We start from the raw sequence: 14,135 nt of genomic DNA on the forward strand, positions 1-14,135 counted from the left end.
GAAACTAATAAGCGAGTATAATTCCACGGTGCATTCTACCACGAAAATGAAGCCAAAGGATGTAAATGACAATCGCCTGCTTCGAACAGTGTTTTCCAACACGAAGAAGAAAGATCCACGAAAGCATAAAGCTAACATCGGTGACGTTGTGCGAATCTCCAAGCAGAAAGGAATCTTTGAGAAAGGTTTCACTGCGAACTGGAGTCCCGAACTTTTCCGTGTGACACATGTTCGTGAATCGGAGCCTAGGACCTACTACCTCGAAGATTTGGACCACAAACCTATCCATGGTGGCTTCTATGCCGAAGAGATTCAGCCTACGTTGTATCCTGATACGTACTTCGTGGAGAAGATTAAAAAACGAAGAAATGGACTGTCCTTCATCAAGTGGTGGGGCTTTCCACCTCGCTTTAATTCTTGGGTGGCAGATGCAGACATCGAGAAATCCACAAAACTTTAGTAATTTGTCTGTGTTTTTTTGTACTTGTAGTAGTGTAGTATTTGTTTAATAAATTTTTTTTTTTTTTTAAGAACTTGTGGTGTTTTTATTTTCTCAAACCTGTCACTTTTGTGGTATTTTTAAAAATTAAAGTTGATTTGTATCGTGCAGGGATCGAACCAAGGACCTTATTCGATCTAATCAATCATTACATTTATTGACAATTTATTTAATGAATTTTGAACTTTTTCCCGAATCTCTAGCATTAAAATTATGAATTACCAATATGGTGGTCTTGATGTCTGATAGGATGATGGAAGTAGAGGATTTAAAGTCTCTTTACGAATGTTGAACGTGGTTTATTGTAATTATTTTTTTTTACATAAAATTAAACATTATTGCATCGATCGGGTATCGAACCGAGGACAGGAGCGGATCGAATCAATATTTAAATTAATGAGTGATTTATTTAATGAATTTTGGAACTTTTCCCGAATTTCTAGCTAAATAATTACGGATTTTCAAGATGGCGTCCAAATTTCAAGATGGCGGGTGTCGCAGTAATAAATGATTACTGCACTCTAGCGGATAAGAACTAAACTAACATGGCATCAGCGCACTCTAGCTGATGATACAATGATGATGGCTTCCAGCAGAGGACAAGATGGCGGACATGACGTCATGTTACCTGACGATATATGTGCTATGAAAAAAGTGGTGGTGGTAAGTCAGTCTGACTGCAGCCGCCATTGAGGAAGGAGCCTGTCACCATTTTTAATTTTTTTTGACCTCGTCGGGTTCGAACCGAGGACTCCGAACTCCGTGTCTAAAAAGTACGTTTTTTTTAAATATATTAAAATTTTATTAATTTAATTTTTTTTATAAATTTTAAAAAAAATTTCATTAAAATCGGATAATAAATAAAAAAGTTAAAGATGGCGGGCGTAACGGAAATTGCAACGGTGACGTCATAATTCAAAATGGCGGAAAACAAAATGGCGGAAAGTTCGGGAAAACAAAATTATGTCATCCAAGATGGCGGATCCAAGATGGCGTATCCAAAATGGCCGCCAGGGTCAAGGTCAAAGGTGGGTAACCGAAGGTTCACAGATATTTCTCGACATGCCCGAACAGCTCTGAAGTTAGCCTCTCGCTCGTGTTACTTCGGTAACACGGAAAGCGCGGGCTTTCAATGACAGAGCGGGCTTTAGATTAATAACAATGACGATGGTTTTAGAGGTGGTGAAACAAAAATTACAAAACTGCTCTGTAAGTGGAAACAATCAGACGATTTCTGGATGTATAGATACAGAAGCAAGCTACAGTAACTTTTGCGATTTTCTGAAAACTGAAGGTTATTCATATTATGTTAGAGACAGTGCTGTGCATGTCTCAACAGGTAATAAATACTCCTGTGTAACTTTAGTGATTTTAGTTTTATATATAATAAACTTTGTATAGGTGATATCAGCTGGAGAGAAAAAAGGTTGTTAATTTTTTTCTTAGATTTGTATATGTACTTATTTATTTTGATAAAAATTAGGAACAAAAAACCAAAAGTTTTTCTTTGATTTTTATTATTACCGGTACTGCTTAGTTATTACGATAAAAGTAAAGAATGAAAAAATATTATTTACTTAAAACAAGAGCAGTGCAATCTACTGAAATTAATCTTCTATAGAAAACAAAGCAGGGCAACATTAAAATGTTAAATTTACATTCAGGTGGAGCTCGGTATGATTGCTAGACCCTTATAATTAGCAGACACTATTTTTCCCTAAGTTCCCAAAACCTGTACGAGTGATTAAATAACAATAGAGCAGTGATTGAATGAATCGATGATTGATGGAAGTACCCTGAGAAACCAACCTACCACCACAATGTCTGTTACATTCCACACTTTCTAAATATCCATTTCTAATCCCGCTGAGAATGAACCCAGATATATTTGCTGGGAAGGCAAGTGAAATGACCACTTAACGACAAGAGGCGTAACACATGTGTGGAATGACCACATTGCTGAAGAAACTACAAACCAATTACCCTTTTTTTGGCCATAATTAAATTACCTTTAAAGTTCATGAGCAGGTAACGACTATTGAGTATGGAAGAGCCAGAATTCTTGAAATTGACTTTTTTTGCCTTTTCACTTATTCCAATAATTACTGTTAGGGCATCCTCCATCCATTGCGCATCTTTAGTAAATAGTATTGTGGGCATGGTATTTACTGTCAGCTGTCTATTGACATAGATAATGTTGGTTACTAGAAGTGAAGAGACGTAGGATAAGAGAGCACGGAGAGTATTGCTCACAAATAAAGTGAAACCAGTAAACTACTACACTGCATGTTGCAGTCAACCAGAAAATTTAGAAGTTGAATAATGAAAAAAATTCAACAGCACATCAAAATTCAAGTCAAACATGACCTGTTACTGTGCTCCAAGAGGCTACAAATTATAACAGTGGGTGCTTATAAAAAATAATCTACAATGCACAATATGCATAATTGTTTTATTTTGTCATAATAGTGCATGGGAAATACAATTAATCATTTATATTAATATATTACAGATACAGGGAGTGAGAAAAAAAACAACTTATTTTTTCAATACCATGATGGTGTTAATGGTATTCAAATTGAGTATTTTGGGGAGCCATTTTCAGTTGAAAAGAGGGCAACCTTGCAGTGTTCACAAGGTCCCAAATACTACAGTGCGAAGACTACTTCTGATCAACTAGTAAGTTGTGCTCCTTTTTGTACATTCATTGTTTCTTTAGCTGGTTTTATAGCACAATTCTATAATTATGGTTTTAAAGTGTACCTAAGCATTCCAGCTAATGTATATTTATATCTTGGCCAGTTTTATTTTTCCAAAGAAAAGAAGTTTAAAAATGAAAATATGAGTTTAATATATTTTTTTAACTGTAATACAATATGTTTTAATTAATTATGAGCAGTTGTTGACAATAAAGATTGTTTCCAGCTAATTCTAATATCATCTGGTTAGCTGCTATGGCAGTTTGTTGTATAAATGTGCAGATGTTTAACGATACCCCTCTTATTTATGTTTTTATTGTTACTTAATTAACCATATTGAATAAAGGTATTTCAGCAGGGGTGTCACCAAGGGGGGGGGGGGGGCAGGGAGGTGCAGTTACCCCCTCTAGAGATTAAAAAAAAATGTAGCCAAAGCCAAATGCAAAGAAATCAAAGTCCTAAGTCCACTCACTTGATTTTCAAGTCTCGCACGTCGAAACTTGAATGAATTCATTTATTCCATTACAAGTATTCTATCCGCGCTGCTATAGTGTGCTGTTTAAGCATGGCTCCATATATCAATTTGCCCCCCTCTGGACCATCGGCTGGCGACGCTCTTGTATTTCAGTATAAATGTAAATAATAATTCACAAATCATGAAAAATTGACAAATAACAGATTAAATTTTGCTTTTTAAAGCCTGATCACCCACACGGAACCAAAAAGAAGTTCTGGATACAGAACACCAGAAAACTCGATTGTCCAGCAATGATGCATGTGAAATGCATAAGAGTGTACCCTGAATTTGCTGCACCCAACACGGAGCGGAAGAAACGTGCTGTAAGTTAAATACCTGATACATCTTTGCTTAATATATAACCCACAGGCTAACATCTATTTTAAATTACTGAGATGTTAAAATAAGATTTTCATGTATACAAATAACATTATCAAAATTATATGAAGCCAATGATATAATTACAGCTTTTTTTTAAGGTAAGCTACATATGTGAACTTCATGGTTCCTACCTACAAATAATATCACATTTCTTAGTTAAATTTTGTGTCATAATTACTATATTATGGAACAGAAAATGTATTCAGAATGATAACATCAATCAAAGTTAAACACTGGTTTCTTTGAAAAATGGTATTGAAATTACTGGTAATTTTACTCTTAACAGTACACATTTACATGGTAATTGTCGACACTAAGCTGTCTACTGTGTGTCATTTAATTTGGGAAAGAGAATTATTCATTAAAATAAATGGAAAAAATTACAGGTCTAATATGAACTGTACAATTCCAACACTTTAATAATTTCTTGTTTCATGAGGTAGATCATTGTATGCTAAAGGGAATTTTTTATTATCTATGTCTTACCTGGATTCCAAACCTAGAACTTACAGTGCTGACTGAAATATTACTTGGATGTACGCTTGTTCACCTATTAAATCCAGATGCATTATTAAAAATCGGTATGCACTTTTGTACATCTGTATTGAAACGTAAGAGATTTTTGATGGTTAGCAAGTTTTGTATATACTGTATACACAGTTGTAAATATGTATTCACTTTGTCTATGAAGTTAGTGTACAGTATATTTCAGCAGCAGAATTCACCAGTTCTATTATTTACACCAACTACATATGTGCAATGAATGATTTCTGTTTTCTTTCCTTCCAGCTTTCGTTTATCACATTGTATGTAAACTAATGTATTGACATTGATTTCAGATGCTGAAGAAACTGAAAGCATTAATGAAAAATAAAACAGCTTTGATAAGCTACCTTCGTTATTATATAAAAGTAAGTAGCCCTGAGAAACATAACCACTCAACGATTTGCACTCAACTCTCCCAGGAGATACATGGGGACCTGGTAACAGAAATTAAGAGATTAGTAAACGAAGGAATTACAGCCATTAGGGATGTAAAGTTGCTACTCGAACAATATGTGCAAATAAAATTCTCTGATGACAACATGCCTAGCAGGATTAATAAGGCATTTTACCCAGAGAAATCAGTTATCTACGCTCATGTGTACAGAGCAATATTTTCACAGAAAAGAGACCAGATTGACCAAGAGGTGTTGCAGGAAACCATTGATGAATGGAAGAGGCAAAATAACGAAGACAGTTTTTTTTTCAGGCCCTTTGAAGAGGTTCGTGATGGAGATGTTCCAACTTTATTGTTTTGTCACCAAACAAAGTGGCAACAGAAGTTACTATTGCGTTACGGAAGTGTATGTCTACTTGATGCAACATACAAGACTACAAAGTATTCTTTGCCACTTTTCTTTCTAGCAGTCAAGACCAATGTCGGCTACAGTGTTGTTGGTACTTTTGTGGTGCAGTCCGAAAGCACTACATTAATTGCGGAAGCACTGAATGTATTCAAGGAATGGCTTCCTGAATGGAAGCCACAATTCTGGATGACAGATTTTAGTGAGGCGGAAATAGGTGCAATAGACAAGACCTTCCCTGAAAGCACAGTTTACCTGTGTGCATTTCACCGAGAGCAAGCCTGGTTAAGGTGGGCCAAGAAGAGTGGTAATGTAACACCTGGTGATGTAGAAGATATTTTAAGTATGTGGCGCACTATTGCAGCTTCTAGAGATGAGCATGAGTTTCACTTTAATGTAGAAAATATGAACACTAGCAACATAATGCTACGAAACCCTTAAGCATCTCACTATTTTTCTACTCGGTGGCTATTTCAAGCACACAGGTGGGTACAAGCCTATAGTGAAAAAGATCTTGTGACAATTATTAACACCAATAATGGAATTGAAAGTCAAAATAAAGTGCTGAAGCATTCATATCTGTGTCACAGTTCTGATAAATCTTTGACTGGAATGCTCAAGACAGTTATCAACAGCTACCTACCAGATGTATACAAGAAATACTGCTACAGTAATTCTACTGTCAAAATGTTCAATTCAGATATTCCATCATATTTGATGAACAGACCACGGCATTTTATAAAACACGTCCTTGCCAGAATAACTGCTGCTCAAACTGACTTCAGCAAGGACTCCATTACAGAAATTACTGAAGGAATTTTTGGGGTTCAAAGTTCTACAGATAAAACCAAGTTTTACTGCGTTGATTTTCACAATGCCACGTGTAGTTGCATGGACTTTGTCACTTTTAGATTTCCTTGCAAACACATGTGTGCAATATTTGAGTTTTTGCCCAACTGGAGTTTTTTTCAGCTAAACACTGCATATATTAACAGCTGCTACATCACACTTGATGCAGAAAACAATTATTGCACCATTGGAAAATTAAGTGAATCTTCCTCTATCTTGGACCAAACAAAACCTCAAAGTATAAAAAAATATATATATACATACGAGTTCTAACTTAATTCAAGAAAATTTTCGTGCTGAGTTAAAGAATTTAACGGAATTGTCATATTTATGCACAGATAATGATTTTCTATTGAAAACAACAATGTTGTTAAAAGAGCAAGGTAAAGAAATGGAGGGCAAAATAAAAAAATGCTGTGGATTACCCCTTATAGACAAACAACCAACACAAAAAACTGCAAAACAAATTAAAAAAAGATACAAGATGCTGCCCTTGCGCAAAAAGCACAAGAACAGAGGGACCACCGAACAAGGAATTTCGATTGACTAATGGGCTAATTTGTGTACCCCCATGAGAAGCTCACAGAGGTTGGAATGCTGCCTGCAAAACTCTTTACCACTATGACTAGCGTAAGTGAATCAGCAAAAACAATAAATTTGCTTTGCTATAAAGAGCATGAAACATTTTACATGCTAGGAAACTACCACTGTAATTATGCAGACAATAAATTGGTACTCTGTGATTGCACAGATTAATTGTTTAGGATTTTCTTAGTTTAGTTCACCTTGTGTATTGTGTCATTGTCAACATCCTACGGCCTGCTCACCTATTGTCTGAAAGTACATACTTAGTAATATATATATATCTGTGTGTGTGTATATGTATGTATATATGTATATAGATGTATATGTGTGTGTGTGTTTATTCACACACCCACATGAGTTTATCCTAAAAATATTTCAAATTGCTGTGCAAACTGAATGTAAAGACTGCTTAACTAGGTTATCTTTCATAAATATGTAAATATAATTTGTTACATACATGGTAACAGTCAACACCAGTAACACCACAATAACATCCTATACCAGGAAATACCACCCTATTAAATTAGACTACAAATTAGATAACTGCTTCATTTATTATATCACCTCTTCCATAAAATATCCTGGCATCCTATTATTAGATTCCAATTGTTTTTCTTTATCATGTATAGATTAATTATGTTCAACTTCCCGAAGATTTTGCTATAATCAGAAATATGAAGTTTAATGCAACACAACCAAATTGTAATCTATTTTGCATTAATCAGATCTAATTTGGAATATGGGTCAGTCATTTGGAATAATATATAGATATCTGACAGAAACAAACCAGAAAGCTATAGAATGAAATAACTTAACTTATTAATTTAAATAAATTTTCCTAACCAAATTTGAATCCTCTTTCCCCAAGGTAGGCCCTGAGGATAATATAAAATTATTGATACAGAAATATGCTTTCAGAATTATACAGATCAGCGAATACAAAGATGAAGTCCCAGGGTGCGATGAGCAGCCTATCTCGAGAAGCATAGCGATGTGAATGGGCGGAAACATGGCAATATTTTTTGTGTTCTGCTTGTTTGCCACTGTTATGTTTTATGTATATTTGTGTGTGTACAACATTAAAGTCATAAAACAGTTGGTGTTCATGTCACTATTAATATATAAATATTTATTTGCAAGTTTCCTAACATCTCACTTTGATTAGTAATTTTTTTTGGTACAATTTAAATTGTAAAAACCTAAATGATGTAATATAAAGTTGTCTTGGTAAACAGTTGCATGACCTCTCTCATAATAGATGGCTCTAACATAATATATAGCATTATAGTACAGGCTATTTTCTTTGTGTTTTTTTGTTTCATCAAGAACAATCAGTAATTTTTGTAAGAAGCATAAAGTAACATTCTGTGGCCATTATTGCACAGGGTTTACATTTATGAGGCAAATATCTATGACAACACTAAATTAGGACTCACTTTCTTCAGGTCCAAAATTATTATTGCAATATTGTCAGTTTCAGCCATACCATTATGATGCAAAAGTTTTGTCATTAGTTTAGTATCTCTCTTATTGTTCTAATAAATCAATTTGGCTTGTTACACATTGTTATCCAAAATTATGAGATGTAAACAGCACTGGAGCTTTATTTTTAAACAAATACTGTAATTATAAAATACATATTAACAAATTTATGTTCATAAATGCTATTAAAAATTGTAACTAAGTAAACTGCAAAAACTTTTCAAGACCATGTATGTGTGTTATCTGACATTTTAAGTCAACCTAGTATATTCAGCCACCAGCCTGGCAGCAAAAGAAAGGTGAAATATTATGAATGTCATGCCAGTTTTGTTTAGAATTACAATTGATGATTTAATAGTAATATTAATACTAATCCAATAGTCTGAGGAAATAATAAAATTTTTCTAAATATATGTGGAACTCTTAAAGCACTATTTGAACTTAAAAAAATATAAGCCAAAGGAAGGTATGCAAGTTGTTTGCTTACAATCTTAATATAAACTGATCTATTAATTTTTTAGTACTGTAGTACATTTTGGTGATAAATTGAAGTGGTTAAGGATCATCAAGTAACCAAAATTACATTATGTTAAATGCTGTCTTTCAAACCATATTAAGTACTGGATTACTATGGGGGAGTTCCGTGTTACTTTACAAATATATTCACAAGGTCATTATGATTGTTACAAAATTTTTCTCAAATGTATCTGGAATTTAAACTTGTTGCAAACAGAGTTCCCCTGTAGACCCAGTTTTGTAAAAGAATCTGAATTGTTTATGAAGTAACAATTTGTATCAGTTCCACTATATTTCTATGTGTAAAGTGCACTCTATATTAAAACATACTGTACTGCATAAGGAAATTCATTTAATAAATTACCTACTGATCAATACAGTAAACATAAAGTTTAGTGGCTAATTTTTTTTTACCATACTTTGATCCATTTCCCACAGCTCTTTTATATACATCCTGATAGACAATAGTAATGGAATAATAGTGATATATATTAATAAATAAAAGGAAATAAACTGCTTGACTGGCAACCTTTGTCTAAACCTCTTTAGAAGAAGTTATAATAAGTTATCTCAATATTTGCCAGCTGATTTCCCCTTCGAATGTAAACTAGGTAAATAGCAAATCTGTTTGGAATATGACTCTCATTAATGAAATTCAAGATCTGCATTAATGCTAAGAGAAATCTATTCACTGTCCCCTTTTCTTCATCCACTTTACAGCATAAGGCCGGGTTTAAAGAAAACGCAAGAACGCAGAAACGCAAGAACGCAGGACGGGACAACCGCAAGAAATTCACAGTCGTTTATAAAAAACGCAAGGACGCCGGCCATCGCCAACGTCAAAAAATAAAATTTCAGATATAAGTCATGATTATTTTTAAAATCTTTGTTGTACTTATTGTACAGGCAGGGAAAATTTTGGATAAGCTGAATAAGAAATTAATCAGCTTCCTCCATTGCGCTGTATTCACTAGAAGAATGCCAGACCAAAACTTAAATAAAGAAACACAAGCGTAACGATTACAATCGCAGAGCCTTCTATATGCATTACATGACAGTTTCAGTTTCCACATACTAAAGCAACCAGTATAGAAGGCCGAAACGCAAGGAGAAAACGCAAGAAGTAGAAAGTACAACAACTTCTGCGTTGCGTTCTTGCGTTATTACGTGTCTTGCGTTTTTTATAAACGTGCTGGTAGAAGAGTTAAGGTTGGACTTTTACCGTAGTTGCGTTTCTTGCGTTTCTGCGTTCTTGCGTTTTCTATAAACCCGGCCTAAGTCACCATAAACAAATCTGTAACTAAAGTGTACCTATTTTACAAGTTTCTTTCACTGAGAGCATCAGAGAGTTAATTGTGACATTTTTGCTGGTGAATAATGACATTGTTAAACCACACATTAAAATATTTTGATAAACATTTTTATTCAAATAGGCATCTTAAAATTTTATTATAAATACAATGTTATTAAATAAGACACTGCACTAGTAATAAATCCTTGCTAATTTACACATGGTATCCACTGCAGTTGATGGAAAGCTAGTGTTCATTTCTCCATATGCCTGCAACAAACAAAACTTAATTACAATATATTGTAATTGTTTAATGTGGAATTAGAGAGATAAGGTGATTGACAACTTTATAAAATAAATATGGAAATTTTTACAAAACACTACCTAAGTATAAGGGTGTTCATAATTTTTCCTTTCACATACATGATGATTTCTGTGAAATATTTATTGAAAATTAATTTACAATACTAAATATGTATTAAGCATGCAAACAATTGTAGCCTACTTGGTGTTAATTATGACATTAATTTAATGGCTCTCACACTAATAACTGCTGGAAACCCATTTAACCTTAAGAAGTTACATTATTAAAACTTAAACAATTTTCAGCAATTGGCTGTGATACAAGCACAAATTTTGAGCATTGTGATCATCAAAAAAGCAGTTTTACTTCTTGCCAAAAACATAGAGCAAATAGTTAATGTTATACAACAAGTTCAAGTAATTTAATGGTTTTTAGTGCTAATAGTACCTAATCTAAAGTAGTAAAATGATTCACTAGCACATTTCTTGTATCATACAGACTCCAAACTTACAAACAGTTATAGGTTTTCACAAGAGAATAGATGCCAGCATGTTATTTGTGGCTAGCTGATGGTGATACTTAATTGCACAATCGTGAAACCATGACACAATTTGCAGTCAACTGTCGGCATCTAATGCAGCTTTGTAAAAAAATGGAATTTGAAAAGTTCAAAGGCTTTTGAAGAATTAACAAATTTTGAGTTCTTTTATTGGATTGTAATTACTATAGCTAGGTATTTTGGTTCATTATCCTGCTAAGATTGGCCCATTACATGTGATTTCTTTTTAATCAAAAATCTGCTCCACTCTGCATTACACAGCACGAGCAGAGCATACAGAGGGTACATCCATCCACCCGTAGCATCTTGTCTATCAATACAGCCATGATTATTTTTGCAGATTTTCTTCACTCCAGGTTACTACCGTTTGAATAACGTAAAATGTCACAGTTTAATGTAACATCAGAAAATAATTACCCCCGTAAAACAAAATACAATTTTCTCTATCTTCCTACTTAGGAAAGTGGTTATGGTATATAATACTGCATTTTATAATTATTTTTAAAGCAGTGATTTTATGTCATGGAATATTTTTTTAAAAATATGTTAAAGAACGCATGCTGCATTATTTATCTTTCTCAGTGAAAAAGAATATCCGCAGTAGCCAAGGTAACAACTTTTTAAATTGATGTATGTTGTGTGAATTTTACACAAAAAAGTATCTTTTTAGTGTATTTTATTGATGAGGATAAGCGAGGTCAGTAAAATTTAAAATATTTTACAATCATTACTACTCATTCATTCTTGCAAGAAGGTTCCTTTTATTCAGAATGTAGGCTACTTTCAACATTTTAGAAGTTATGAGAAGAGGGTGTTGAATTGAATGGACAGTGTGATATAAAATATTAATGAGTAGTAATGGGAAATAAGTATAACTGCTATAATTTCCAAAACAATTAACAAGAACACATATAAACACCATTTTCGGTACTTTTTTAAATGAGCCATGACTAACAACATTTACCCTCTACTGTTCTATAAGTAACCATGCCACCTTAATGAGCTCATTAACCAGTACCAGAAGCATTTGGGACTTGGTTGTTCGTGATAGATTCAACCGAAATAGGGCCTACTGTAAAAGTTTCGTATTGCTATCCAAGTTAACCCTGAGATTGTGATGGTATGATCCTGATGACGTGATCCTGTACACATGATCCTGTGGTACATGATTATTTTTTTAGCAGTTAAGAGGCGCGTAACGCTTTTTACGCGAGAGCGCAAAACCTGATGTAAAAAATAAATTAAGGTTTCGCGCTATCGCCTGAAATGCATCAGTGCTATGCACCTCCCCACTGCTGAAAATAATAAGCATAATATACCACAGGATCAGATGTACAGGATCATGGCATCAGGATCATACCATTCGGATCACAGGGTTAACTTGGATCCGCAATATGGAACTTTTACCGGGCCTACTTATCACAATGCATGATTGTAACTAGTCAGATTCAATTACGTACAGTTAAACTGTTATGTAAAATACTATGTTGTATTAGCAAAATGCAGACAGTGATGTGTCCGAGGCATTAACAAGATTTTGAGTCCACTCACCTGAATAATTCAGCCCCGGCAAAATTTACTTTTAAATATTCTCGCTTGAATGCACTCAACTGCTCTTGAACATATGCTGAATCTCCACAAACAATCTGAAACAAAAAAATTAACCCTCAGTATTAAATTTTTAGACAATATTGATACACAACACAGTTGAATCGTAGGCATATTTCACTAGCAATGTGTAAATGGACAATAAACAAAAAACAATAATCATATAACTTGACTAAAAAAATATTTTCTTACTTGAAAGTTCAATCAAATATTTGGTAAAATATTATCAAATCTCTCCATGCTAACGATGTATTACAAATATTTTACGTGAGATGTCATGGGACACAATTGTTTATAAACTTTTTTTTTGTTGAAGAAAAAAAATCCGGAACCATACGATTCCACCCGAACTACATGTCGAGAAATATCTGTGAACCTTCGGCTACCCGTCAAAGGTCAAGGTCATCCAAGATGGCCGCCGTTACATCACAATCCAAGATGGCGGACAGACAATCACAATCCACAGCCAGAAGCCAGTATCAGAACACACATTCGTATACTACTTACCAGGTTCTTCTACAGGAAGGATATCTACACCCTTGTCCCCTATCAAAATTTTTCCGAGCATGGCTTTATTTGTTGGAAGACGAAGACATCCATAATATGTTGATAGTGACAGTGGGACATCATGTAATTCATACTGAAGTAATTGTTTCAAGTCAACATTTCGGCCACTATCGGCAGCAACAACAAGTCTTCGTAATAGTAAAGCATCAGACACAATGCTTTTACATTTTATTTCTTTTGCAGGAACAACTTTACCTAAACGTTTGAATGTTTTTGAATTGTGTCTCGATATTGTGTCAAATACTGTTGTATTGGAATCTGGCTGCATTTGATCATTAATAAAGGCTTTGGTAGCAACCTTCCCTCTCTCAAATGCTGTGAGTAAATCTTTCTGGATGTCTTCTGAAGCAACTTCCTTGGTTGAAATATTTAGTAAATACGGAGTCTCAGAAATAAATCACATAATTGAAACTGATTCTTAAGAGCCATCACATCACTTTCATCACGAGTAATCCTTTTCTTCCCTCTTTCAATGTGTGGTTGCTAATCTAAGTCTTCGAGATCTGCCAAACCTACCATACTTCTTGTGTCTTCAGAAAGTTTACTACGGCCATTGTAAGTCAAACACCATTTATCACGTGCTGACTCAGTTCTTGTTATTCCGACTAGTCCTCCAGATATTTTGCCCTTTTTATTAACATGTTCTAAAGCTTGGTCTACAGGTATCTGGTTGAAGCATGCTGTGGTAGATTTAATAAAAAAATCACTAAATTCGAACTCTTCGTACACATCAGGTGCAGTTGTGGAAAGCTGTTTCATATCTGATAGATAAATGGGTCTATATATAGCATAATTGGTGTGGTCATACATTACCATCCATGGAATCATTTTGCTAAACGAACTCAAGTGTAGTTTCCATATACCTTCTCTTTCTGCTCTTACAAAGTCCAAGAGTGTTTGCACCATATTTTTGTATTCCAACCAGTACTTGG

The 14,135-nt window shown here is 34.1% G+C and overlaps 1 protein-coding gene and 1 long non-coding RNA gene across 2 annotated transcripts; one reads left to right on the forward strand and one right to left on the reverse strand.

Moving 5' to 3' along the window:
* The first annotated feature begins 2,984 nt into the window (after positions 1–2,984).
* LOC134530205 (uncharacterized) lies at positions 2,985–7,260 on the forward strand. Its single transcript, XM_063364873.1, has 3 exons — positions 2,985–3,178; positions 3,898–4,038; positions 4,936–7,260. The coding sequence occupies exons 2-3, from the start codon at positions 3,967–3,969 to the stop codon at positions 5,881–5,883; spliced, it is 1,020 nt and encodes a 339-aa protein (XP_063220943.1). The 5' UTR covers positions 2,985–3,178; positions 3,898–3,966; the 3' UTR covers positions 5,884–7,260.
* Positions 7,261–10,278: 3,018 nt separating this feature from the next.
* Positions 10,279–12,955, reverse strand: LOC134530215 (uncharacterized). Its single transcript, XR_010074791.1, has 3 exons — positions 12,829–12,955; positions 12,580–12,674; positions 10,279–10,435 (listed from the first exon to the last, which is right to left on the reverse strand). It is a non-coding gene; the product is annotated as an uncharacterized LOC134530215 (long non-coding RNA).
* Between the last annotated feature and the right edge of the window lie 1,180 nt (positions 12,956–14,135).

Source organism: Bacillus rossius, chromosome 1, assembly GCF_032445375.1.
Source record: "Bacillus rossius redtenbacheri isolate Brsri chromosome 1, Brsri_v3, whole genome shotgun sequence".
NCBI classification, from domain to species: domain Eukaryota; kingdom Metazoa; phylum Arthropoda; class Insecta; order Phasmatodea; family Bacillidae; genus Bacillus; species Bacillus rossius.